The sequence below is a fragment of the Lucilia sericata genome, unplaced genomic scaffold, assembly GCF_015586225.1.
Source record: "Lucilia sericata isolate MDLA Ls3-8-SP2 unplaced genomic scaffold, ASM1558622v1 Contig000015F_arrow, whole genome shotgun sequence".
NCBI classification, from domain to species: domain Eukaryota; kingdom Metazoa; phylum Arthropoda; class Insecta; order Diptera; family Calliphoridae; genus Lucilia; species Lucilia sericata.
In genome coordinates, this window is record NW_023994054.1 from 987953 (window position 1) to 1013667 (window position 25715).

The following is a 25715-nucleotide window of genomic DNA, read 5'->3' on the forward strand; positions in this document are numbered from 1 at the left end:
TCGGATATCTGGTCCAGTATACGTGCACTTTGCTCAAGTACTCGAGCTATCTAATATCATCTACCTTTCATGCATCACCATTTAACCCTGCAAACGTCTCATTTATCCGTCACACTCATAAGAGAACAACATACGACAGACTCACTCCAGGTATACGGCAACAACACCGAACTTATCCCGAAATATAGACCGCAACTTACTCTTCCCGCCACTACGTGAATCCCGAAGAAACCTCAACCAACTGACCAGCCAGGACAAGTCTTGCGGGCAACTGGCCACCCGTAGTGGTTCTCTGGTTAGACGCCATGTCAAATCATTCTAAGGGCAAACCGAGGTGTGAAATGACATCACCAGTTTATAGTCCCGGCAGACTAGAGGCACTGGTAGCACTTCTTTACCCCGGGATTGTAATATACCAAGATGAGAATCTTTCATCAAGGAAACATGCCCCGGGGGGTGGAGCTGGACGAGAATGTCGAAATGCTTTACGTGAACACCTGCCCTAAGGGCCTTATTTCACGGTGGTCTTTTTCAACCACTGGGTGAGTATAAAAGTAACGACTCACCACCCCATTGTGTTTCTTACACGTATATGGAGTAAACTATTTACGTATATGGATGTCCGGTCCAGTATACGTGCACATTGTTCGAGTACTCGAGCTATCTAATCTCTTGTAGATGAGGGTCTTTCATGAAGGAAACGGTGGGGAGAAAGGTACTGGATAGTTGAAATTTTGCATAAATATTCTTTATTGATAAGATTTGTTTGCTAACGCCCATACAAGTAGTCCCTCGAAATACTGTTTAAAGGGTAATAAATCAGTTAATTAAAAGCAATTGTGATATAGTTAAGCTGAAATTAGTTTTATGACATCGGACCAAAGTTGACCCTACCTCCCATATAAAGACTCCTTCAGAAAATCACATTAACGTTTATAACTGGCTTATTAATGACAGTATAGCGACGCAATTCGAAATATACAAAATAGCCTCTACCAAATTTTATGAGGATCGGTCCATAATTGATCCTACCCCCCAAATAAGGTCCCCTTAGGAATACATTCCGAAATTCACAACAAATTAACGACACATGTTTTAATGATAAATATGATTTCGAAAGTTAGGTTGAATGTAGGATGTGTATCAAATCTGAAGAAATACACCTAGTCCTCTACCGATCCTGTTACTTAGGTGGGAATCGAATCCATCCTACCAGATTAGAACACTAACCCACCGGAGGCCTCGATTTCTCAAAGTCGAATATATATTGATCGATCCTCACAGATTTTGAAAGAGTGATTAATAATGACCTTATGTAAACGGCATTGTCGTGATATTCGGATAAAAGCAAAAACCCAGGACCTAATGTGTTATTTCTAGATAAAATGTGAGTAGCTTGAGTTAAATTTTTACTTGTTTTTGTTACAATAACAAAATATTTGCACGATATGAAGAAAGTCTATTATGGATCTATTATGGTAGAGAACTTTAAATAACATAAATTGTTTGTAATTGTCATATATAGATAGGCTGTAAGGTAAAATAAGTCGGACTGCCCCGACTATAATTTCGTATTTTTATACATGTCATCAAAAAAACTCATCGTATATTTTCTTTTCTAATTCATACTACTTTCTATGTATGCACCCTAAACAAAACATTATCACTCATAAACCCAAATATAAAATGACAAATTTCCTGCCATCATAACCAATGTGTGTGAGTATGTCCACATTTAAAATGTGTGTGATCAGTTTTGAGTGCAATATGCTCTCTAGCCAAAAAGAAAAACTCACTCAAAAGCAAAACAAAATTGTCTTCAACTAAAAACGAAAATTATTTTTATGTGAAAATTATTTCGACATTTCGATATTAAAAAAAATCAAATAATTTTCGCGGTCACAAGGTAAATTTGTGGGATCTCCTTGTTGTGTTACGAATTGGTTTTGGACCGGGAGAGATCGACTCGTATACTCGTACTCGTATATATTTATTTTGTGAAAATAATAAATTATTAGTGTTATTTTTAAAAAAGAATTCTTATTCATATTTTTATATAAAAATATTATACATATATATATAAAAAAATAAAAATTTTGAAAAAAAATTACAAGCATACATATATACAATATAAAAAACCTAAAATTGAAAAAAGATTTTTGATATAATAGAAAAATAATATTCATTCATTAAAAAATATAGTTTTGGCAACAACAGTCGTTGAAAAGGGACACCAAAGGATTACCCAAGAAAACGATTGTTGAGCTGAAATTTAAAAATATAATATATTTTTAAAAACGACAATATTTAACGAAATAAAAATATATATTTAAACGAAACAATTAACGAAGTGTGAAAATTTTTAAATAGAAAAATTTTCGTTAAAAAATAAAAATTAATATTTGTGATTTATTAATAATTTATAATAATTATTTTTATTTTTAGTGTTTGTTTTTTAATATTTAATTAAAAATAAATTGAAGTAATTTTAGTGATTTTAAAATAAATAATAAAAATTTTGTTGTTTTTAAACGATAAATTAATATTTTATTTTTTTAGTGCATTTTTTAACATTTAATAAATCTTTTTAATTTTATTTTCCAAATGCAGAATACGAGAGTGCAATAATAAAATAATTTTAAATAATAAATATTTTTTTAAAAAAATATAATTAAATAATTTATGAGGTGACTTAAAGTAATAATAATTAATACAACTGCAACTGAGTGCTAGGATACTGGAATTTATACTGTAAATTGATATGGGGCGGATTACGTTTTGGTTCCTACTGGGACTAACATTATTTGCCGTCTCTTCTACTGGTATGTGTAAAAAAAAATATTGTTTATTTTTATTAAATATTAAAGAATTAAGAAAAAATATCCTGGTTTGGCAGATAAAAAAAACTGATTTATTTTTTTTTTTTATTATTATATAATTTTCCCAAAATTTATGATTAACATCAGCAAACAGACATCATTATTCTTAAAGTGAACGAAATATATGACACAAAAGTTGTCAAAACCCTTGTGTGTGCGTTTTACCAACAAAAACATTTTCCTATAATATTCATCTTATGATAGCCAAAAATTATTATGCAATTTTCGTTAAATTTTTTTTTCTTATATTTTTCTCTACATTATTCTAAGAATAACAAGAACAAAATTGTAGTGAAATTTCAAAATTTATATTCGAAAATTAATATTTAAAAATATTCGTTGTATGTGTTTTTGGTATATATTTTATATATTTTTTTTTAATTTTCCACTCATGCCCGATCGCTGTCAAAAGAGTGCCTGAGTTAATATCTTAAAATATTTAAATGTGGATCTCAAAAAGAAAGAACAAAATAAAGTGAAATAGAAACAAAATACCATCTCCCCGATGCGACAACAAAAGTTCTTCAAAAAGAAAGCACAATAGCGGAGCACTTTGCGTATTGCGAAAATATTGAAAAAAGTGAAAGAATAATAAAATGTTTAGCAAAAAGGGAATCTAAACGACAATTTCACCCCCTCCCCCTTTAAATGCTCAGAAACTGAAGGAAAATGGTGTGCGGCTAAAGAAATAATACTTATACTTAATATACAGATACAGCTGTGTTTAAAATATTAGTGGTTCTAGCAGCATTATTATTAAATAAGTGATTTGAATATTATTAATTTTTAAATCAAATATATAAATATATGTATGTATGTAGAAATGGTTGTTTATTGTAAACAAGCAATATTAAAAAATTACACGATAAAATGGTATTGGTATCAAAATTTCTATTAAATTATTATTTTGGTTTAGATAATGTTATTTGAAATTCTTCAAATGTATTCGGTATTGAGGAAAGTATATATTCCTAAAATAGGAGCATATTTAAAAGTGGGAATTAGGTACGATATTGGGCTGTTCTTTCCACAATTAACGTATGCCGATTTTTATCATAATAAAAACAATATTAGATGATTTAGGAGCGTTAAAGAACTTTTCGGAAAAAGACGTTTTAAGAAACATAAACAAGTTATAGTGCTATATTCGGCGGACCGAATCTTAAATGCCTCCCACTTTTTATTAAAACCCATTTGACTATCTAATTTTGAGATAACTCGTCAAACGTTTTGTTTCCATGGTGAGGGTACTAACATTTATGTATTCGTAGAACTAATTTTGATTAGGTCCAGAAAAATTTATATTAAATTATTTTCGGATGTGGACCTCGTACGACCGATTTTGTCGATGTATATTAACAGACCATATTCCTGTCCAGTTTTACTAAATTTGTTTAGTTTTTTGATTTATCTATACACAAAACATACTCATGTCGAATTCTATCCAGATATACTTATTTAATAATGAATTAAGTGGTATTAAGTGATTTTCAGAAGTAAACCTTATATGAGAGCTAAGACCAATTATGGACCGTTACGGAAAAAAATCCGCATAATGATTTATATTTACAAAATACACATTTATGACGAATTTTATCCCGATAACTTTGATTGCCAATGTGCGTTTAAGTAATTTTCGGGAGTGGTTCTTATATGGGAGTTGTGACCAATTATGGACCGATCCGGAAAAATTTCGTATAACGATTTATATGCACACAAAATACATTCAAGTAATTCATATGTACCCGAAACATATTTGTGTCGAATTTTATTAAGATAGCTTTATTTGACAATGAAATACGTGCGTTTAAGTGATATCCGGAAAAAATGTTGTAGAGTGATTCATATATAGACACAAAATATTTGTGTCGAATTGTATCCCATCAAAGAAATATGTGCATTTAAGTGATTTTCGGAAATGGACCTTATATGGGAGCTATGAACAATTGTGGACCGATATAAATCTACGTTGGTAAAGTGATTCCTGTTCATATTACATATATTTATTTATTTTGTGTTGATACCGATATATTTGAGGGAGTTATTCACGAAAAATAAATTTTCGGAAATATGTAGCTTTGTACGGGGGCTATGGAAAATTTTGGATCGACTGTTATGATTTTGAACATAGTTAATCTCTAGCCGAATTGTTTACATGTTTTTTTGATTTTACATGATTTTTGTATTTACAAAATGTGATTTATTTTTTATAATAATATCTTGAATATTACCTTGGTTCCGATATATTGAAGCAATTTATGGAAAAAAACACATTTTCTGAAAGAGGCTTTGTATAGTGGATAGGTAGAAATGTGGAACGATACAGATAAGATTGTGATGAATTTAATCTAGTATTGTGCTGAATTTCATCGCTATACTAGTGTTTATAAGTAAATTATGGACATTCAAGTCATTATATGAATGGGTATTTGTATTTATATGATCAGGTCAAATGAAGCCCGACCATTATGGCAAGGTTATCAATGCTTGTATTAAACTTAGTTGTGCCACTTTTTATCAAGATACGAGTATATGTATTTAACATAATTATGAGCTTTAAAGCCCTGTTGTATGGGGGCTAGGTGAAATAATGCACCGATTTTAACCAGATTCAATAGGCTTCGTCCTTGGGCAGAAAAAGTGTATGTGTTAAATTTCAACCAATTATCTTGAAAACTGTGACCTGTATCTAGCGCCCAATCTTTACATGGACAGCCTGACGGACGGACATGGCTTATTCGATTTTAAGGTAGGAATATTTTTGTGTGTTACAAACATCAGCACAATCCCAATATATCCTTCCCACTGAAGTGATGTAAAATAATGATGTTCTTAAATAATAATTACACGCTTGTGTAAATTAATAAATACATATGTAAAGGAAATCAAAATGTTGATTTTCTGGAGGTCACGTTATTTTCGTCAAATATTTGGCTATAATTATATCCAACTATATGTTGGATATAATTTCTGATTCTATTTAATTTAATATTTTTTCAAATGTTATTAAAATTCTAAAAATTTAAATTATTTATAGATTCTGTAATAATATTATGAATTTACCTAAATAGATATTAAGGAGGCAACATTTGTGGGAAATAAATAGTCGTTAGATTTTTTAAATATATTTTGGTATAAAAATATTACTATAATTTTCACCACGTCTGTTAATATTATATCAAAAATATAATGAAACTGAAACAAATCAAATGTGTTTTTGCTTGTCAGTTGTAGTCTGTTAAATTTAGAATTCAAAAAAATTTATAACAAAACACGAAATATTTTGAAAGATTTTTTTCGTAGATACCTAAAGTACATTTTTATGAAATTTTATTTATTTAATTTTATAAAAAGATTTCTAGAATATTTTGAAATTTTTGATAAAAAAAAAATATAATTTAATGCTTAATCTCTATGAATCTCTTTTTATTTCAACACTTCTTGTTTATTGATGTCGATTAGCCCATAATGTAATCGTATGATAATTGTTTTTTTTTCGTTTCTCTCAGTGTATACCGTGGGAAATGCTTAATTTTATAAGACGTCAATTTATCATTTAAAATGTTGAAATATTTTAAATAAATATTTATTTATTTTTGTTCGTATTATTATTTTTTTATTAATGTATAAACACACGAGTATATCATTTAATAAACAATTTTATTTGCATTTCGTTAATTTTTCAGTGTTTGCATAAATGTTAATTTATAGTATATATTTAATTATTTATTTGTTTGTTTTTATTTATTTTTATGCAAAAAGTGCAATTATCTTGTTTTTTGATTAAAGAAATTTGTTGAAATTTAGTATATATTTTGGGCATTCTATATCAAGTTTCAATAAAATTCATATGTACTATATTTGTTTTTGTTTTGAAAAATTATTTACTCTTTCAAATAATGTAGAATTTATTCCCTAATTAACCCATTACCCTATAAAATGTTGTCTTCCGAGAATCGCCCGAAAATAATAAAATTCTAAATAAAGATAAATGAAGGCAGAGTAGTAATATTCACCTTAAGTTAACGACAAACATTTTAATGTAAAAGAAAGACTCTTAATTGTCATAATAAAGACCTCTTTAGTGGAGAGGATAATATGGGTTTGTGCTGATGTTTTATAACGCACACTATAAAATATCGACTCAGAATCACTTCTTTAGTTAATTTATCGATGTTCGTCCTTGAAAACCTTTTAATCAAAGTACAGATCGCTATTTTGGGAATATTTTATCCTAAGGATGAGCCCTAATAATTTGACATGGGTTCAAAAACAAAAGTTTTATATAGTATTAACGATGCGTAATGATTAGGCCTCATTTGACCCTTGCTTTCACAAAAAGAATCCGTAATTTTGAACGTCACTATTAAAACTAATATCACTATGAAATTCGTCATAAATAACTTTTATATTAACTACTGAGTATCAGCTTTTATGAGTAACGGCCAATATTTGACCACTCTTTAATAAAAACAGTTTTTCATCAATAAATTGCTTTAATACATTGGTAAAAATTCAATGTGCTTAATTATAGAAAATAAATCAGATCTGGTGGACTTAATCTATCTAGTCAAAATATTTACTCGTACCAAACTTATAGGGTCAAGAAAAATGTATTCTTAAATTTTTCAAAACTTTTAACTTTAAGTGCTTTTAACTTCCACCAGTGTAATTGAACTAAGCCTCAAGTGGCCATCTGCTTTTCCGAAATTAACTAAAATTACAGACCAGTGTAATTAAACTTTAATTATTTATATACTATATAATTAACCGTAGACCCAATGTAGCGACCATAATCTTCTGAATTTAACGCATGACGAAAAACCTAGAGACCATTTCTATATAACAGTTCAATATCGCTTAACTCGAATTGGTCTCAAGCTATAGATTAAGATATCTCGAAGAAGGAAGCAGATGTAACAGATGTCAAACCTTTATTTTAATGTTGATAGATTATATTTCCAGTTGACATAACAAATTTTGCGAACAAATATGCCTCCGCACTATTATAAGTTATAATAGTAATTTTCTCTAAAGTCTAACCACTTGTTTGGCTTTAATTCGTCTTTCGTCACGAATGTATTCTTTGTAAACGAAAGTGAAGACAGTCGTCACTATGGTATCCCCTTTGTAAACGTAAGTAGACACAGTCGTCACTTTACAGTCTCCAAGTAATTTTTTAGGGGGAATTATTGAATCACAATATTCGAAAATGTTTTTATGATATACCATATGTGCAATTCCACGAAAAGGTAAACTACGACTAAAAAAATAAAAGCTTTTTGTTTTGCATTTTTAAAGATACCCAGGAAAAACTTTACTTACCCGGTAAACAGGCAAGTAATATTGGAGCAATGTGGAAGTACTTACTTTTGGGGTGAATAACTAATTATTTTTGTTCAATGAGGTTCAAAAAATAACTGGTTACAAATGTGCTTACCCGACTTTCCCGCGCCTAAATCTGGTTCTACAGTTAGTTTTTGTATTTATTACTCTTTCCGCTTACTCAGTGCTCCATAACAAGTTATTTTATAGTACTTTTTGGAATAGTTTTTACATAAAAGTATTAATCGACGTTTTTTTAATACTGATATCAACTATGATTCGAACCACAACCACGGATAGATGCTTTAGATAATTGGACTAATGCTCTAGATAAATGGTATATTTTTACACCTCGCCGCCATACAAAAGGACCCGCATATATATCTAATAATTCTGTTAATTATAATACTATCGCTCCAAAAATCGGCAGATCTAAAATGTATATAAGTCCTCACTTTTAATCACTAGTATTATGATCAATTTTTGCACCAAAAACTTTTATATGAATAAAAATCCCACTCCCAAATTTTACGAGGATAGGTCCATATTTGACCCTAGTCACCATATAACATCTTTTTTTTTATTTCGGCCATGTCCGACTGCTCCGTCCTACTCCTTCCAAAATATGTATTTATTACCTAAAATAAAAATCAGAAGAAAAATCTGTCATCAAAATCTGAATTTGCAAATTTTCGTAAATATTTACATGTACTTTAAAAACACTCCCGTTTTTTGTAACGTCTGATATCGCCATATTTTAATGCATATTTCTTAAAACAATATTCCGAAAGGGATGCTTCCATTTGCAAATATAGTATTCGCTGAATGGAGCAGAATGACAAAATTGTATTCCAAGTACTCCTATTTTTACAAAATCTATACCCCTCTGAAGGCGTACGAACGTCTCATACAATCGTACATTACGGACATATTCCAAAAGAACTGAAAACTTAAAGATATTTCAAAGATTTCATAAAGTCTTTTTAATGGACAAAACCCGATTTTACTACCAATAATATAATGTAGCAGACAAGTGACTTATTTTAATATCTTTCATACATTTTCTTTAAGTTCACTTTTTATATTTATCTTGTCTTTTTTGTATAGTTTTTTGATGTTTTAATATTAAAATTTCGATCGAAAACGCATTTCTTTTTACTTTTTAACGTGGTAATATTTCAAATACATTTTCTCAAAATTCACAATAAGCTCAATGCTCAAATACGCATACAAATATTTTTTCACTCAATATCTCTTTGAGATCGAACTCACTCAAAGAGAAATGTCTAAAAGTGCTACTGCATCACTGTTGCCAATTTAGCTATTTTCTCGTCAAATCTAGCGATTTTTAATCCTATTTTGCGGGGAAAAATATGATTTAGCTATTAGCGAGAAATCTAGCGATTTTTCTTTAGATTTTAAGGCATTTTTTTATTCATTTATATTTTGATAATATCGCTTAAAAGTTGCTACGAATGACGATTTACATATATGTATGTATATAAAAATATGCATTCAATGTAAATTATTTGAGTTTTAGCTGTGTGTATTATACTTATTTTGAATGTTCTGAAGAACATAATTAGGAGTAAATATTTGTGCGTACAGGTAAAGTTATACGAAAAACTTTAAAAGGGGTATATTTTGTTGTACTCAATAAACGAATATTTAATTATTCTAGTCTTTTAGTAAATGAGTGATATGATAATAAAATTTACCATAATTCTAAAAATTAGTGAACATTGGAAATAAGTGACGAAAGGATCGATCCATAAAGTCCTAAAAATTTACAACATTTCTAAGGCGTATAGGGCCGCATATCGATATTGCAGATAAACTTCCCACAAAAGGAGTGTATAATAATAATCTTGGGTGCCCCGGTAGGCTAGTTGGTAGTGTGCTAGCCTGTCAGTCTGAGGGTTGTGGGTTCGATTCCCAGCAGAGATCCTGGTCTGCTACACTACAACGGTCGTATGGTTATCGTCACCCTGCTCGGTAAATTAGGTAAGAATATAATTTGTAATTGTATTGTAATAGAAAAATAAATAATACTCTTATGCTGAAAATAAAGGATCAATCCATAAAGGCCAGCATTTCGTAATTCAATTTATCTTTACAACATTTCTAAAGCAATCTGTATAGGGTCGCATATCGAAATTAACCTCAACTTGACATTTTTCCTAACCCAAAGTGAAAATATTTAACATAAAAAAAGATTCTCTTATGTGTTTCTTATAAGATGTGTTTGTATCACTATCCCATTCCTACGTATGCATATAGATTTTAGCGATAAATCGCTGACTTTTTGCTGAATTCTAGAATAATATAAAAAATCTGAAAAATTTAGATAGTTTTTTTAGCTATTTGTTTTCAGAATCATATAATAAATATTATTTTGACGATTTATCGCTAAATTTTTCAAAATGTCTTGAATTTAGCTATTTTCTAGCTATTTTTCAGTCGACTTTAGCGATATTTTTGGGAAAAAAGTTGGCAACAGTGTACTGCATGCATATAAACCAGTGTTGCTCAAACACATACCACCATAGATTACCATAGTTTTATTTGTGTTGGTAAAGCAGCAGAGAACAGAATTCAATTCAAAATAAAAGTATACGCATAAAATGACTACAAACTATAAAGTATAAGCTAACTGTCAAATATTTATTACGGATTTTGACAGCCAGCGTATATCAAAGTCTATATATAAAAAACTGTCAACTGTTCTCGCATGTTCTCCTACATTAATTCGGCTTTCTCAAAATTTTGTTGTTGTATTTCTGTGTGTATTTTAAAAACGTCGCGCACAGACCTCGCTTCGACAAGTGCTGATCAGCAACTGATTTGATTTTGATTTTCAAGTTGAGAGAAAACCAACTGATATTGCTCATTATAAAAAGAAGAAGAATTAAACCTATAGTGTATGTGTACCAACTTAGCGTCAGCAGAATTTTCTTACCCTATCACGCGTGCTATGTAATGGCAATATTGAGCTCCTCTGATATAAACCAAGAGAAAAACTGAACAAAAATAAATTATTTGGATATGCAAATATTCTAAATGTTTTCAAATCAACACAAACATATAATTAATTATCAACAAATGGTGTAAACAATTATTAAAAGTATTTAATTTTTATTATAAATTATTAATTTCATATTAAATAAGTTATGATATGATAATAATGACGTAATTAAAAACAAAACTCAAATATTTAAAAATTTTAAATGATTGTGATACAACCATGAAAAAGTTTTGAAAAAAATCAAGTGACCTCAACAAATATTATTAAATAATAAAAAATAAAGAAAATAAAAACTATATTCATACAATATATGAATTTAGAACAAAAATAAGTAAAAGTCTATGAATAAGAAAGAACATTGAGCAAAAAAATGTGTAGGAAGTAAAGGTGGCATTTAGCCAATTTTTATATTTCTTTTTTTTTTTTTTAATAAGTGGGAATTTATAAACAAAAATTTAATTTCTATACACACATATATAAATGTTTAAGTATTTTAACTCATTTCTTTATAAATAAAATTGTAAATTAGTAGTTAGAAAAATTAATGTCAAGTTGGCAACAGATATAAACAATCAATGCAACAATTTATTTTAATGAAGTGATCAAATATTTCTTTATTAATGAAAACAACATTAAAAAACATGTTTTCAAAGGATGTTATTCTTTTAAGCTTGCAATGCAACCTTAGTTTTGTTAGGTGGTAATTTTAACACGCTCGCTTACACATAAGTACTGATATAAGCACCTACAAATCGGGAGTTAAAAAGTTGTTTAGTTTAACGAACAAATAAAATTACCGATACACTTTGTGTTCGTTAGTACATTGTCGTGGATCGATTTAAATAACGAATCGACACCTTTCTATTAAGCTGTACTCACCGTCTCCTTGTAAGGGGGTTTTAGTCGAAATCATTGCGAATCGAGGGGGCTAATACATTTCGTTTGGACTCTGTCTTGCTTTCAACAGACAGAATAGGGTCTACGACCTCTATTTCGATGTGTTACTTAACGGAATGATAAAATCGAAATACTTCTCATTTTTTTTTTGATGATATGGCATTTCTAAAAAATTCGAAAGTGACCGTTGAACACACTTTACGTTTTAAAAAGTTTGAATTTAAATTAAATTCATATTTTGCAAATAAGCTGTTAATTATCCCTATAATTGGGGCAAAACAGATGTTGTTTGACCAACAATTCAAATGCCTATTTCAGCGAAACCTGTGGTCGTATTTCAATGAGAGACTATGTAGTTTAAAAATATATTTACATATATCCTCCACCACTATAGAGGAGAGGATATGCGTTTGCGCTGATGTTTGTATCACCCAATAATATTGTAGTGAATGTATTAAAGTATGTCAATCGGCTCTGAATCACTGGGTCGATTAAGCAACGTCCACCCGTCCGTCTATCGGTGTGCCCATGTAATTTTTTCAACATCATTTGGCACTGTATCTTCGAAGTTTTGTTGCATTATTTCGCCCAGTTCTCATACAACCCCACCCCTTGTATAGTTCATAGGAGCTCAAAATTAAGTTAAGGCAAAATTTACTTTTATATAAGACTAAAAAATACAGCTGACTCTCGTAATGATCGAGTCTGATTTGACATTAGCCCCCATATACAGTCGCCTTGAAAAAATAACTTGAAAGACAATAACCCTAGTATTTATCACGATAAAATTCTTAAAAACAATCCACATTTTTTACTCGCAGGTGTACAGTTGGCATTTCTACAAAAATCGGCGGTACGATTTTTGTAGAAATGATAGTGTATATATATAGCGTTAATGAAAATAATGGACCGATTTTAAACATTTTAACAGATTTCAACAGTAGAATACAAAATTTTGATATATTCAAGGTAAATTGCCCATACGTGTAAAAGGTATCTAAATTTCACATACATATGTAAATTTAAAAGAAGATAATTGATGATTATTAAAATAATCTATGTGAAATGGCCATAAAGTGAAAGATAATTGGTAAAGATGCAGTTTATTGTCAATAAATCGTTTAAAAATCGGGGTATTAACATAAAAATCTACAAAAATAAATTAATCTCTCAAATTCTATATAGTCCGGTCCATAAATGACCCTATTAAATATTTTATAAATATGGGAGTTAGGAGTGTTAAGCCATTATCAGAGAATTACTCAGAGACATTAGAAAATTAATGCCACTCCAGTAGTTTCTACAATTTTATTACTATCTGTTAAAATTTAAATATATCATCTTCTATTTATTTTATTAGATGTGTATGCTAGCTCTGATGTTGGACCCACAGAATCCGAATGTCGTCCTTACATTGAAAAGGCCATTAACGAATTGAAGACAGGTGATGAAAAAGGTAATTGTTGTCTGACAAAATATACTTAATATTATACATCAAGTTAAACATAGATAAATACATATTTTAGTATAACATTTTCCATTTTTTAAGAATAAATAATTTACATACATAAATTTGGCAAGTATTCAAATTTTTACTCAATATCATTTTCTTTCAATGCTAAATATTATATTTAATGAATACTTACGCAAGTTGTTTATTTAATTTATTTGTTTATTTTTTTTTTTTTGCTTTTTAATGTCAAATTTGTTAATAAGTTTAAAGAAGTCTAAAGCTAATACCATCCTGGTATATACAAGATTGAAATGAACATTTCCGTTAGGCGCCATTTTGTGTCAAATATTGATGGCTTTTTTAATGTATGCTAGCAAATATTGGCAAAACATACATATGTACTATATTATTCTACTTTGTCTAACTTTTTTTTAATAACATTTTCTTTTGAATTCATAGAAGAATTAGTTCCTAGTCCAGATACGACTTCCGGAGAAGAAAAAACGAATAAAGATACCGATAAACATGATACTGACGATGACGGAGCGTCCGGTGAAATGCTGGGAGATCAACCTGTTCATGATGAAAAAGAAACTGTCGAAGTTAATGATGTAGATTCTAATGAAGAACCAACTGCTGAGCATAAGGAAATAGATGTGGATGGCGATGGCATCCCCAATGAAAAAGACAGTGATATCGATGGTGATGTGATACCCAATGAAGAAGATGATGATATGGATGGCGATGGTGTTCCAAATACCCAAGATGATGATATTGATGGTGATGTTATTCCAAATGAAAAAGATCTTGATATTGATGGTGATGGAGTTTTGAATATTCATGACACCGATTTGGATGGTGATGGTGTGCCAAATGCAATCGATGCTGATTTGGATGGTGATGGTGTACCTAATATTATCGATGGTGATATTGATGGTGATGGCGTCCATAATGTCAGTGATAATGATTTGGATGGTGATGGCATTCCCAATGATGAAGATGATGACATGGATGGTGATGGTATCCCTAATGATCAGGATGATGACATGGATGGCGATGGTATTCCCAATGATCAAGATGATGATATTGATGGCGATGGCATACCTAATAGTGAAGATGATGATATTGATGGTGATGGTATTCCCAATCACGAAGATGATGATATGGATGGTGACGGTATTCCCAATGTTGACGACAATGATATGGATGGTGACGGTATTCCAAACACCGAAGACGATGATATGGATGGTGATGGTATTCCCAATGATCAGGATAATGATATTGATGGTGATGGTATTCCCAATGATCAGGATAATGATATTGATGGTGATGGTATACCCAATGATGAGGACAATGACATTGATGGCGATGGCATTCCTAATGATCAAGATAACGATATCGATGGTGATGGTATTCCCAATAATGAGGATGATGATATCGATGGCGATGGTATTCCTAATAACAAGGACAACGATATTGATGGTGACGGCATGCCTAATGAAGATGAACCTAAAAGTTTGGATGTTGATAAAGATGGTATAACTAATGATGATGACAGTGACATTGATGGTGATATTTTGCCTAATGAATTGGACTCTGATATGGATGGTGATGGAGTGCCAAATACTCTAGATAAAGATATTGATGGTGATGGTGTTCCAAATGTCCATGATGACGATGAACATGAAGCAGCTGATATTCAACCTGGTGCAGAGCCCGTCGTTGAAGAAGATGAAGTTAAACGTTCAAAACGCTCTGTCGAAGCAGTTAGTGATATGGACAATGATGGCATTCCCGATGATGAAGATACTGATAAGGATGGTGATGGAATTCCAAATGAAAAGGATGATGATATCGATGGTGATGGTATACCTAATCACGAAGATAATGACATTGATGGAGATGGTATTCCTAACGAAAACGATGCTGATCGCGATGGTGATGGCTTGCCTAATGAACATGATGACAGTGATGGTGAGTCGGATGATAAGGAAAGCAAACCCGAAGCCGATGAGGAAGATATCAAACCTGAAGACGAATTGTTATGGGTAAGATTTATTTAATTTTTGTAATACTATTACTAAGTATATGTTTTAATATGGAAGACAACAAGTAATTTCCTTAGAACTATTCTCAGCATTTAGGAAGCTTTATTTGCTAATTTTTTACATCTGGAAAACTTAAGTTTTAGTTTGTACATACATAAATATAAATATGTATGTATAAATTTCGTAGTCTAAAGTTGATTATAAAAGTGAGGGTTTGTATATTATATTTATATAAAATACCAGGCTTGCGTATAAAAAATTAATTAATAGCAAATTTTTAAAACAAATCTGATTAAAACATAAACATTTAAGTACACATTTCAATAATAATTATACTATTTATATAGTTATACATTCTGATATACTTAAAAGAAATCCAATACTAAAACTTTTCTAATGAATATAGTATAAAGAAAATTCAAATATTATTGACAGTAGATCCATTCATAGAAAATCCAAAGTTCATTAATCGGAAACACATTTTAGTTACAAATTATTTTATATATTAAAACACTCTAAATATGGAAACATATTATCTTGAAAAGTCGTCCAAGATTTGAATTCAACTATCAAAAAATGCACATTCGATATTATTGCTTTATTAGGCTTTACCAAAGCATATCGATCTAGATGGCGATGGCATTCCAAATGAAGACGATGAGGATATTGATGGAGATGCTAAACCTAATGAACAAGACGATGATATGGATGGTGATGGAATACTTAACATTCATGATGATGATATTGATGGCGATGTAATACCAAATGAAAAAGATCCAGACATCGATGGCGATGGTATACTCAATATTCATGATACAGATTTAGATGGCGATGGTGTTGAAAATATAGTAGATGATGATATAGATGGAGATGGTGTTAAAAATATTCACGACACTGATATCGATGGTGATGGTGTGCACAATATTCATGATGACGATTTAGACGGTGATGGCATTCATAATGAAAAAGATGATGATATCGATGGTGATGGAATACCAAATCATAAGGACACAGACATAGACAGTGATGGTTTATCGAATCATGAAGACAACGATATTGACGGTGATGGAATTCTTAACGAACATGATCATGATCATCATAAACCTGAGGTATTTTATGCAAAAAAGTTCTCAGATATTTTGAATATTGTTGTACAAATATTTTTAAAACACTTAACAAGAAGCGAATAAACAAAAAGTCTAAAATATCTGAGATTCTTTTGTTTAAAAATACCTATTATCCGCCACGTTTAAAACGAAAGTATTTGATATTTAAATACTATAACTTTATTAGGCTGCGCATAAATTCGTTGATATAGATGGTGATGGAATTCCGAATGAGGAAGACGAAGATATGGATGGAGATTCTAAACCTAACGAACAAGATGATGATATGGATGGTGATGGTATTTTAAATATTCATGATGATGACATTGATGGAGATATTATTCCAAATGTAAAAGATCCAGACATGGATGGTGATGGTATTTTAAACATACACGATTCCGATATAGACGGAGATGGAATAGCTAATAATATCGACGATGATATAGATGGAGATGGTGTAAAGAATATTCATGATGACGACATCGATGGCGATGGTGTCCACAACACGCATGATAACGATTTAGATGGTGATGGTATTCCAAATGAACATGACGAAGATATTGATGGAGATGGAATTCCCAACCATAAAGATCAAGACATAGATGGTGATGGAATTTCGAATCACGAAGATCATGATGTAGATGGTGATGGAATTCCCAATGATAAAGATCAGAATGTATCGAAGTCTAAGGTATTTTAATCAGAAAACATCCTCAGAATCTTATGGTCTTTTAATTAATTTAAAAAACGAAAAGTTTCAAATTTGTAATTATGAGAAAAATCTTAAGAATCTGAGGTCCTTTCTGCTTAAAAATTTTTATGTTTCCATAATATTAATTTATTAGGCGATGCCTAAAAAAATTGACTTGGATGGCGATGGCATTCCCAATGAGGATGACGATGATATTGATGGAGATGTTATTCCTAACGAACAAGATGAAGATATGGATGGTGATGGCATTTTAAACGTTCATGATGATGACATTGATGGAGATGTAATACCAAATGAAAAGGATTCTGATATGGATGGAGATGGGGTTTTAAACATTTATGATAGCGATTTAGATGGTGATGGGATAGCAAACATTATAGATGATGATATAGATGGTGATGGTGTTAAAAATGTCCATGATTCTGATATCGACGGCGATGGAGTGCATAATGTGAATGATACTGATTTAGACGGCGATGGTATCTCAAATGATCATGATGATGACATTGATGGGGATGGAGTCCCTAATAGAAAAGATACCGATATAGATAGTGATGGTATTTCCAACTTAAAAGATCACGATGTAGATGGTGATGGTATTCCTAATGACAGAGATGATGATAAACACAAGGTGGAGGTATTTTATTCAGAAAACTTCCTCAGAATCTTCGGATTTTCTATAACAAAAAGGTATGCAATCCGTAAGTTCGTATTTATGTCATATAGACTTCTTTGTAGAAAATCCTTTGAATCTGGGGAATTTTCTGTTTAAAAAACTCTTGAAATTTCCGGTGTATATAGTTGATATGTTAATTACGTTACTTTATTAGGCCTTGCCTAAGGAAATCGATTTGGATGGTGATGGCATCCCCAATGAACGAGATGCCGATATTGATGGCGACATTATTCCTAATGATCAGGATGATGATATAGATGGTGACGGGATTCTTAATATTCACGATGATGATATTGATGGTGATGTAATACCAAATGAACATGATTCAGATATGGATGGAGATGGTGTATTAAATACCGAAGACACTGATTTAGATGGTGACGGGGTAGCAAATGTGATTGACGATGATATAGATGGTGATGGAGTTAAAAACATACTCGATACAGATATTGATGGTGATGGTGTATATAATGTCCATGATAACGACTTCGATGGTGATGGCATTCCAAATGATCAGGACGATGATATCGATGGTGATGGTACACCGAACAGTCAGGATAATGATATCGATGGAGATGGTATTTCTAATATAGAAGACAATGATATTGATGGTGATGGTATTCCTAATCATAGAGAGGCTGTTAGGTCAAAACGGGAGGTATTTTATTTGGGAAAAGTCCCCAGAATCTTTGGAATCTTATTCCGAAAGCACGTTCCAAGACACGTAACTCTGTAGCAGAAAACTATTTGAAGAAACATTTATAAGAAATCTCAAAGAATCGGGGGTCTTTTCCATAAAAACATTCTGACGGTTGTTAATTTGTTGGGTAAAAATAGTTCATATTTCCATAATATTAATTTAATAGGCTTTGCCTAAGGTGATAATTGATTTGGACGGCGACGGCATTCCCAATGAAGATGATGAAGACATTGATGGTGATAAAAAACCCAATGAACAAGACGATGATATTGATGGAGATGGAATTCTAAATATACATGACGATGACATTGACGGTGATGTTATACCAAATGAAAAAGATCTTGATATGGATGGAGATGGAGTTTTAAATATTCACGATCCTGATCTAGACGGTGATGGTGTTGCTAATATCCACGATGATGATATAGATGGAGATGGTGTAAAGAATATTCACGATCCGGACATTGATGGCGATGGTGTACACAATATAAATGACAGCGATTTAGATGGTGATGGCATACTTAATGATCAGGATGCAGATATTGATGGCGATGGTATTCTTAATACAAATGATAACGATATTGATAGTGATAATATTTCAAATCATGAGGATGATGATATCGATGGTGATGGTATTCCGAATCATCAAGATAATATTAAACATGTATCTGAGGTATTTTATTAATGAAAGGTCCTTAAAATCTTTGGATTTTCTTAATAAATTTGTTTGCGCTGTTTGTAGTCTTCTCTATAAAAAAAGATATCAAAATAGAAGTTCTTTTTTTATAGTAAATAGACTTTCGTATAGAAAAACAAAGAATCTAGGGTCTTTTCGACTTAAAATTATTTCTTGTTATCCTATCTTTTGGATAAAAAGAGATCATGATTTCGTGTTTCATATCAGGCCCCGCCTAAGCATATTGATCTAGATGGGGATGGCATTCCCAATGAACAGGACGAGGATATAGATGGTGATGTAATACCAAATGAACAGGATGAAGATATGGATGGCGATGGTATTTTAAATATTCACGATGATGATATTGATGGAGATGTGATACCAAACGAAAAGGATGTGGATATGGATGGAGACGGTGTTTTAAATATTCATGACAGTGATTTAGATGGCGACGGCATAGCAAATGTTATCGATGACGATATCGATGGTGATGGTGTGAAGAATGTCCATGATACCGATATTGATGGAGATGGCGTTCATAATGTTCATGATAATGATTTAGATGGTGATGGCATTCCAAATGACCAGGACGATGATATCGATGGTGATGGCATTCCAAATCATAAAGATAATGATATTGATGGTGATGGCACTGTCAATCATGAAGATGATGATGTCGATGGTGATGGTATTCTAAATCATGATGACGACGGATCTGAGGTATTTTAAAAATCGTATACTCTCATCTCTTTAAATATTGGATTATTGTGTGGGGAAGCGTTTGTATTTCTACATAATATGACACAATATTCCAATATAAAAGAGTGTGAGAATTTTTATGAAAAAACAGATTCGTTCGAAACATTATTACGGTAGAAGAAGACTCATACATGCAAAACGTTAATTTATTAGGCAGAGCAAAAACGGGTAGATGTAGATGGTGATGGCATTCCAAATGAAGAAGATGATGATATTGATGGTGACATAATTGTGAATGAAGAGGATGAAGATATGGATGGAGACGGTATCTTAAATATTCACGATAAAGATATGGATGGTGATGTTATACCAAACGAAAGAGATCCAGATATGGATGGTGATGGTATATTAAATATCCACGATAGTGATTTAGATGGTGATGGTGTACCAAATATTGACGATCACGACCTTGATGGTGATGGAGTCCCAAATACTGAAGATCATGATATTGATGGTGATGGCATTCATAATATTCATGACAATGATTTAGATGGAGATGGCATTCCCAACGACAAAGATGATGATATTGATGGTGACGGTATTCCAAATCATAAAGACAAAGATATTGACGGTGACGGCATTCCTAATGACAGAGATCATGATATCGATGGTGACGGTATTTCTAATAATGCTGATAGCGATGTAGATGGCGATGGCATTCCAAACCACCAGGATGATGACCAACACGAGTCGGAGGTATTTTAATCAGGAAAAGTCCTCAGTAACTTTGGTCTGTGTTTATCTCGGTTCAAAAATTAAATAAAGTTTCTTGTTAATCTTAAAGTCTTTTTTAAAGCAAAATGAGCCAAAGAATCTGGGGCCTTTTCTGTTTAAAAGAAATGCTCACGATTCGAAATGTTGTCTGTAAAAATAGTTCATATTTTCATAATGTTATTTTGTTAGGACTTGCCTCAACTTGTCGATTTAGATGGTGATGGCATTCCTAATGAGCAAGATAGTGACATCGATGGTGATGTTATTCCCAATGAAGACGACGAAGACATGGATGGTGATGGTATTTTAAATATCGATGACGATGACATCGATGGTGATGTTATACCAAATGAAAATGATCCAGATATGGATGGCGATGGTGTCCTAAACATACACGACACTGATTTAGATGGTGATGGTGTTGCAAATATTATTGATGATGATTTAGATGGTGATGGTGTCCCTAATGTCATTGATCATGATATTGATGGTGATGGTGTGCATAATATTAACGATAGTGATTTAGATGGGGATGGAGTATTAAATATTGATGATGCCGATTTAGATGGCGATGGTGTACCAAATGTTGTCGATACAGATCTCGATGGCGACGGTGTTTTGAATGTTGCCGATGCTGACTTAGATGGCGATGGATTGTTGAATGTAGCCGACACCGATATCGACGGTGATGGTGTTCATAACGTCAATGATAATGATTTAGATGGAGACGGCATTCCGAATGAACATGATGATGATGTCGATGGTGACGGCACAGCCAATGACGAAGATGATGATATCGATGGCGATGGTATACCAAATGCTGAAGATGACCTCATCAATATATATGAATTTGAGGTATTTTCTTCTGGAAAAGCCCCTCCTTTATTAATCTATTGGAAAATGTTTAAAATTTTCCTTCATATAATTCTCTCATAAACCGTTGATTTTTCTTTTTAAAAACCAGGATCTCATAAACAAAGTTATTTTTTATAGCAAATAGCCATTTCAGTAGAGGTCTTTTATTTTTGTATCAGTATCTTAATAATTCATATTTTGAAATCTATTCATACAGAAACAAAAGTTATTAGAAGTTGTACTAACACAGGTGACATATCTACGGCACTATATTACTTACCTGATTTAATCGATTAATATTGGTAATTTCTCAATTAATCCTTCTATCATTTCCTATTGGTCCAAGTTCCGTTTCGTTATTTATTTGTTCAGTTTTTATATAAATTTATATATTCATTTGAATATAATTTATTTATCAAATTATTTAAAAATTTTAGGAAGGTGAAATCCCCGAAAACCGCAGAAGTCGTAGTCATATTTATGAATTGTTACAACTTGATGACGAATCAAATGCCCGTGAAAAGGCTGTTGATAATGTGGCTGAAATTATTTTGCGTGACATTAAGCGCACTTACGAAAACGCTATCAAACCATTGGAAACTTTGTATAAATACCGTGATTTGAGTAATCGTCACTTTGGTGATCCTGAGATTTTCTCCAAGCCTTTGGTATTGTTTATGGGACCTTATTCTGGTGGTAAATCATCTATAATTAATTATTTGACTGACAATGAATATACAGCCAGCTCTCTAAGAACCGGTAAGTTTAAATGCGATATACGAATGATAAATATAAAAACTTTAAAAATTTTGCAACAGGTGCTGAACCTTCTCCTGCTTATTTCAACATTTTGATGTGGGGCAATGAGACCGAAGTATTGGATGGTACTCAATTAGCAGCTGACTATACTTTCTCCGGATTGCAAAAATTCGGACAAGGTTTAGAAGATCGCTTGCGCGGCCTGAAAATGCCCAACAAACTTTTGGAAAAGGTATTTGAGAATGCGATAGTCTAGCTAATAATAAAATTGTATGATAAAATTGTATTTTTACTTCAGGTTAACATTGTCGAAATTCCCGGTATTTTGGAAGTACGTAAACAAGTTTCACGTTTGTTCCCCTTCAATGATGCCTGCCAATGGTTTATTGATCGTGCTGATATTATTTTCTTGGTATATGACCCAGCCAAACTTGACGTTGGCCCAGAGACTGAAGCTATCTTGGATCAATTGAAAGGTCGTGAATATCAAACACGTATTATTTTGAACAAGGCCGATACCGTAAAACCTGAGGAATTATTGCGCGTACAAAGTGCTTTGATTTGGAATATTTCTCCCTTGATGTCCTCTGCTCAACCACCATTGGTATACACCACCTCTTTGTGGTCTCATCCCTATCAAGAAGGTTCACCAGCTCGACTATTATTGGCACAAGAAAGAGCTTTTCTCAGAGACTTGCGTACCGCAGTTGATAAAAGAATTGAAAATAAAATTGCCAGTGCGCGTCGTTTTGCTGTAAGTTAACTAGAATAAAAACAATATGAATTAAATTTTTTACGTCATTTTTTGTTTAATTAACAGGTTCGCGTCCGTAATCATGCTAAAATGGTTGACTGCTACTTAAATACTTTCTATAACCATAAGACTTTGTTCGGTAACAAGAAACGTATTGCCGATAACATTATTGAAAATCCACAAAACTATCACATCTATGAAGGTTTGTCAACTCTTACAAATATCTCACGTTACGACTTGCCCGATCCTGAGGTCTATCGCGACTTCTTCCGTCTGAATCCCCTGTACGAATTCAAGAAGTTAGCCGAGACCTGTTCCTACTTCCGCGGCTGTCCCATTACCAAGCTGGATGTAGCCATTTCCTATGATTTACCCGATTTGTCTGGCAAATATAAGAAAATGGTCGAAACTGCTGTAGTAAAAGCTGAACATAAGGAATCATCTTCCAGCAACGCCACACCAGTTCAAGATGATAAAAACAAAAAGACCAAAAGTTGAGTTGAACATCTTTAAGTTAGAACAATTAAACTCAAAAACCATTAATGAATAAAACACAAAGCGCTCTTTAACGAAAGACAACGAAGACAAAAAGTAATTTGAAGTTAATGGTTTAACTACACAAGACAAGAAAAGAGCGCAATTTAAATAAAAACCTATTATTATTATTCTAAGAGAGTGAGAGAGTATATTAGACAATATAAACTTTTTTGAAAAACTTTAAATATCATCTGCAGTCAAACAAAAGAGAGAAAGAGGTATTGGTTTCTTTTACAACCCCTTACTTGTAATCGTTTGTATTACATCGAACTTGACCATTACAGAGTTTTCAAAAAATTACATTTATTAACATCGTAATGCCTTTCAGAAAAATAATAAAATATTAAATTAATTTAAAAATACATACACAGAAAATAGCAAAACGAATTAGCACTAACCCAAATTTATTTAAAAAAGCGAGAGAGCGATATTTTAAGTTATATAAAAATTAACAAATAGGTCCGATTTAAAATTTTTCTTCTCCTACCCAATTTAAACACCACTAATAAGACGATAAATTTGTTTCTATTAATTGCATAATGAAAAACAACTTACACGATATGTCATAACGATAACATTGGATTTTCAAAAATTTACTGCAACTACAATATTATATTTATTTTAAAGCATTTAATTTATTTGTAAATTTTTGTTGTCTGTGCACACTTTGAACCTGCCAAAATTCCTAACCTGTTCTTTTCCAAATATATGTTTTAATGTTCGTTCATGTCCAGATTTAAATGTCCGCTTATAACGATTCTATTTCCGTTTCCTTGTAACTTTGTCACAGTCCTTTTCCTTCATAGTTAATAAGCTGTAATTGTATAATAAATTCTAAAACAGTGAAGACGTTCTAAAAAAATAAGAAAATCTATGTTAAAATTATAATTTAGTATATCAAATTTTTTAGGTAGTTTTTTTCTTGTGTAGAAAATGTAAGAGTCAAAACATTTTCTAGATAAACCAAAGTAAAAATTGTAAGGATTTGTAATGCAAATTTAAGTAAATAAAAAAACTAAAAACTCTAATGTGATAAATTAATATAACCTACGATGGTGAGTGACATGTGCAAAGGTGAGTTAAAGTGCCTAAATTATTTCGTCAAAATTATTGTTTCAATACATCTGATACTATAAACGGAAAATAATAAAATCTAGCGCTTCCGAAAATAAAGAGAGATTTTAGGGTGTGTTTTAAATAGGCATGTCAGTGTACTGTATAATTATGGAGATTATTGTCGTCCTTCTTTAATTTTAAATTATGGAGAAACTTTCAACTAATTTTCGAAATATTAAACTTTAAAAATAATATCAGCAAAGATGCGTATAACTTGCTTCATAATTCATATATGGACTTATGTGATAGCTTATTGGAACCACAATATTCCATTTTATGAACGTGCCTAAAATCCTTCAAAATATAGAACAAACTCGAAAAAAGATTTTCGGACACAAATACTAGTTTTTTACATTGTTATACCAAAGTTTGAAACCTATTAATTCGATAAATGTTTAACCTATTGCGAAGAAAGTTACATCAATTGAAAGGTTAGGAATTCAACTATTAGATAGGTTAATTAACTTTGCCAAAAAGTAAGTCGAAGCTGTTAAAAATAGCAAATGTACGTTAACGCCCATTTTTCGTCCTGACTAGTGGGCGTGTCAATTTTTTACTTTTTGAGAAATGTGCCCCATTTTCTTCTTTACTCACATACAAAATTTCATTAAAATATCTTGAAGAACCACCGAGATATTACGGAAAATCTAAAAGTTTCATTGACCCCATAAATAATGAAAAATTAAATTTCAAAAATTTTGTAAAACACCAGGTCACCAGA

At 31.4% G+C, this 25715-nt stretch overlaps 1 protein-coding gene across 16 annotated transcripts; it reads left to right on the forward strand.

The window, feature by feature from the left end:
* Positions 1-1887: 1887 nt before the first annotated feature.
* Positions 1888-24906, forward strand: LOC119605649 (calcium-binding acidic-repeat protein). 16 transcript variants are annotated; one of them, XM_037958901.1, is made up of 17 exons: positions 2089-2350; positions 2446-2482; positions 2611-2822; positions 13487-13582; positions 14039-15627; positions 16233-16736; positions 16921-17424; positions 17579-18082; positions 18276-18779; positions 18988-19494; positions 19726-20220; positions 20413-20955; positions 21163-21828; positions 22266-22587; positions 22647-22819; positions 22886-23341; positions 23408-24906. In XM_037958901.1, exons 3-17 carry the CDS (start codon positions 2762-2764, stop codon positions 23837-23839), a joined length of 7356 nt encoding a protein of 2451 aa, XP_037814829.1. In that variant the 5' UTR covers positions 2089-2350; positions 2446-2482; positions 2611-2761; the 3' UTR covers positions 23840-24906. The 16 variants fall into 16 exon arrangements, with proteins under 16 accessions (XP_037814836.1, XP_037814810.1, XP_037814854.1 ...); XM_037958908.1 differs by lacking the exons at positions 2089-2350; positions 2446-2482 and adding an exon at positions 1888-1906; XM_037958882.1 differs by lacking the exons at positions 2089-2350; positions 2446-2482 and adding an exon at positions 1899-1982.
* The last annotated feature ends 809 nt before the right edge of the window (positions 24907-25715 follow it).

Coding starts and splice junctions, on each gene's coding strand:
- LOC119605649 (XM_037958908.1), top strand. CDS start 2,762: ATGGGGCGGATTACGTTTTGGTTCCTACTGGGACTAACATTATTTGCC. Junction 19,495..19,725: donor ATATTAAACATGTATCTGAG/GTATTTTATTAA, acceptor GTTTCATATCAG/GCCCCGCCTAAGCATATTGA. Junction 23,342..23,407: donor CCAGTGCGCGTCGTTTTGCT/GTAAGTTAACTA, acceptor TTTAATTAACAG/GTTCGCGTCCGTAATCATGC.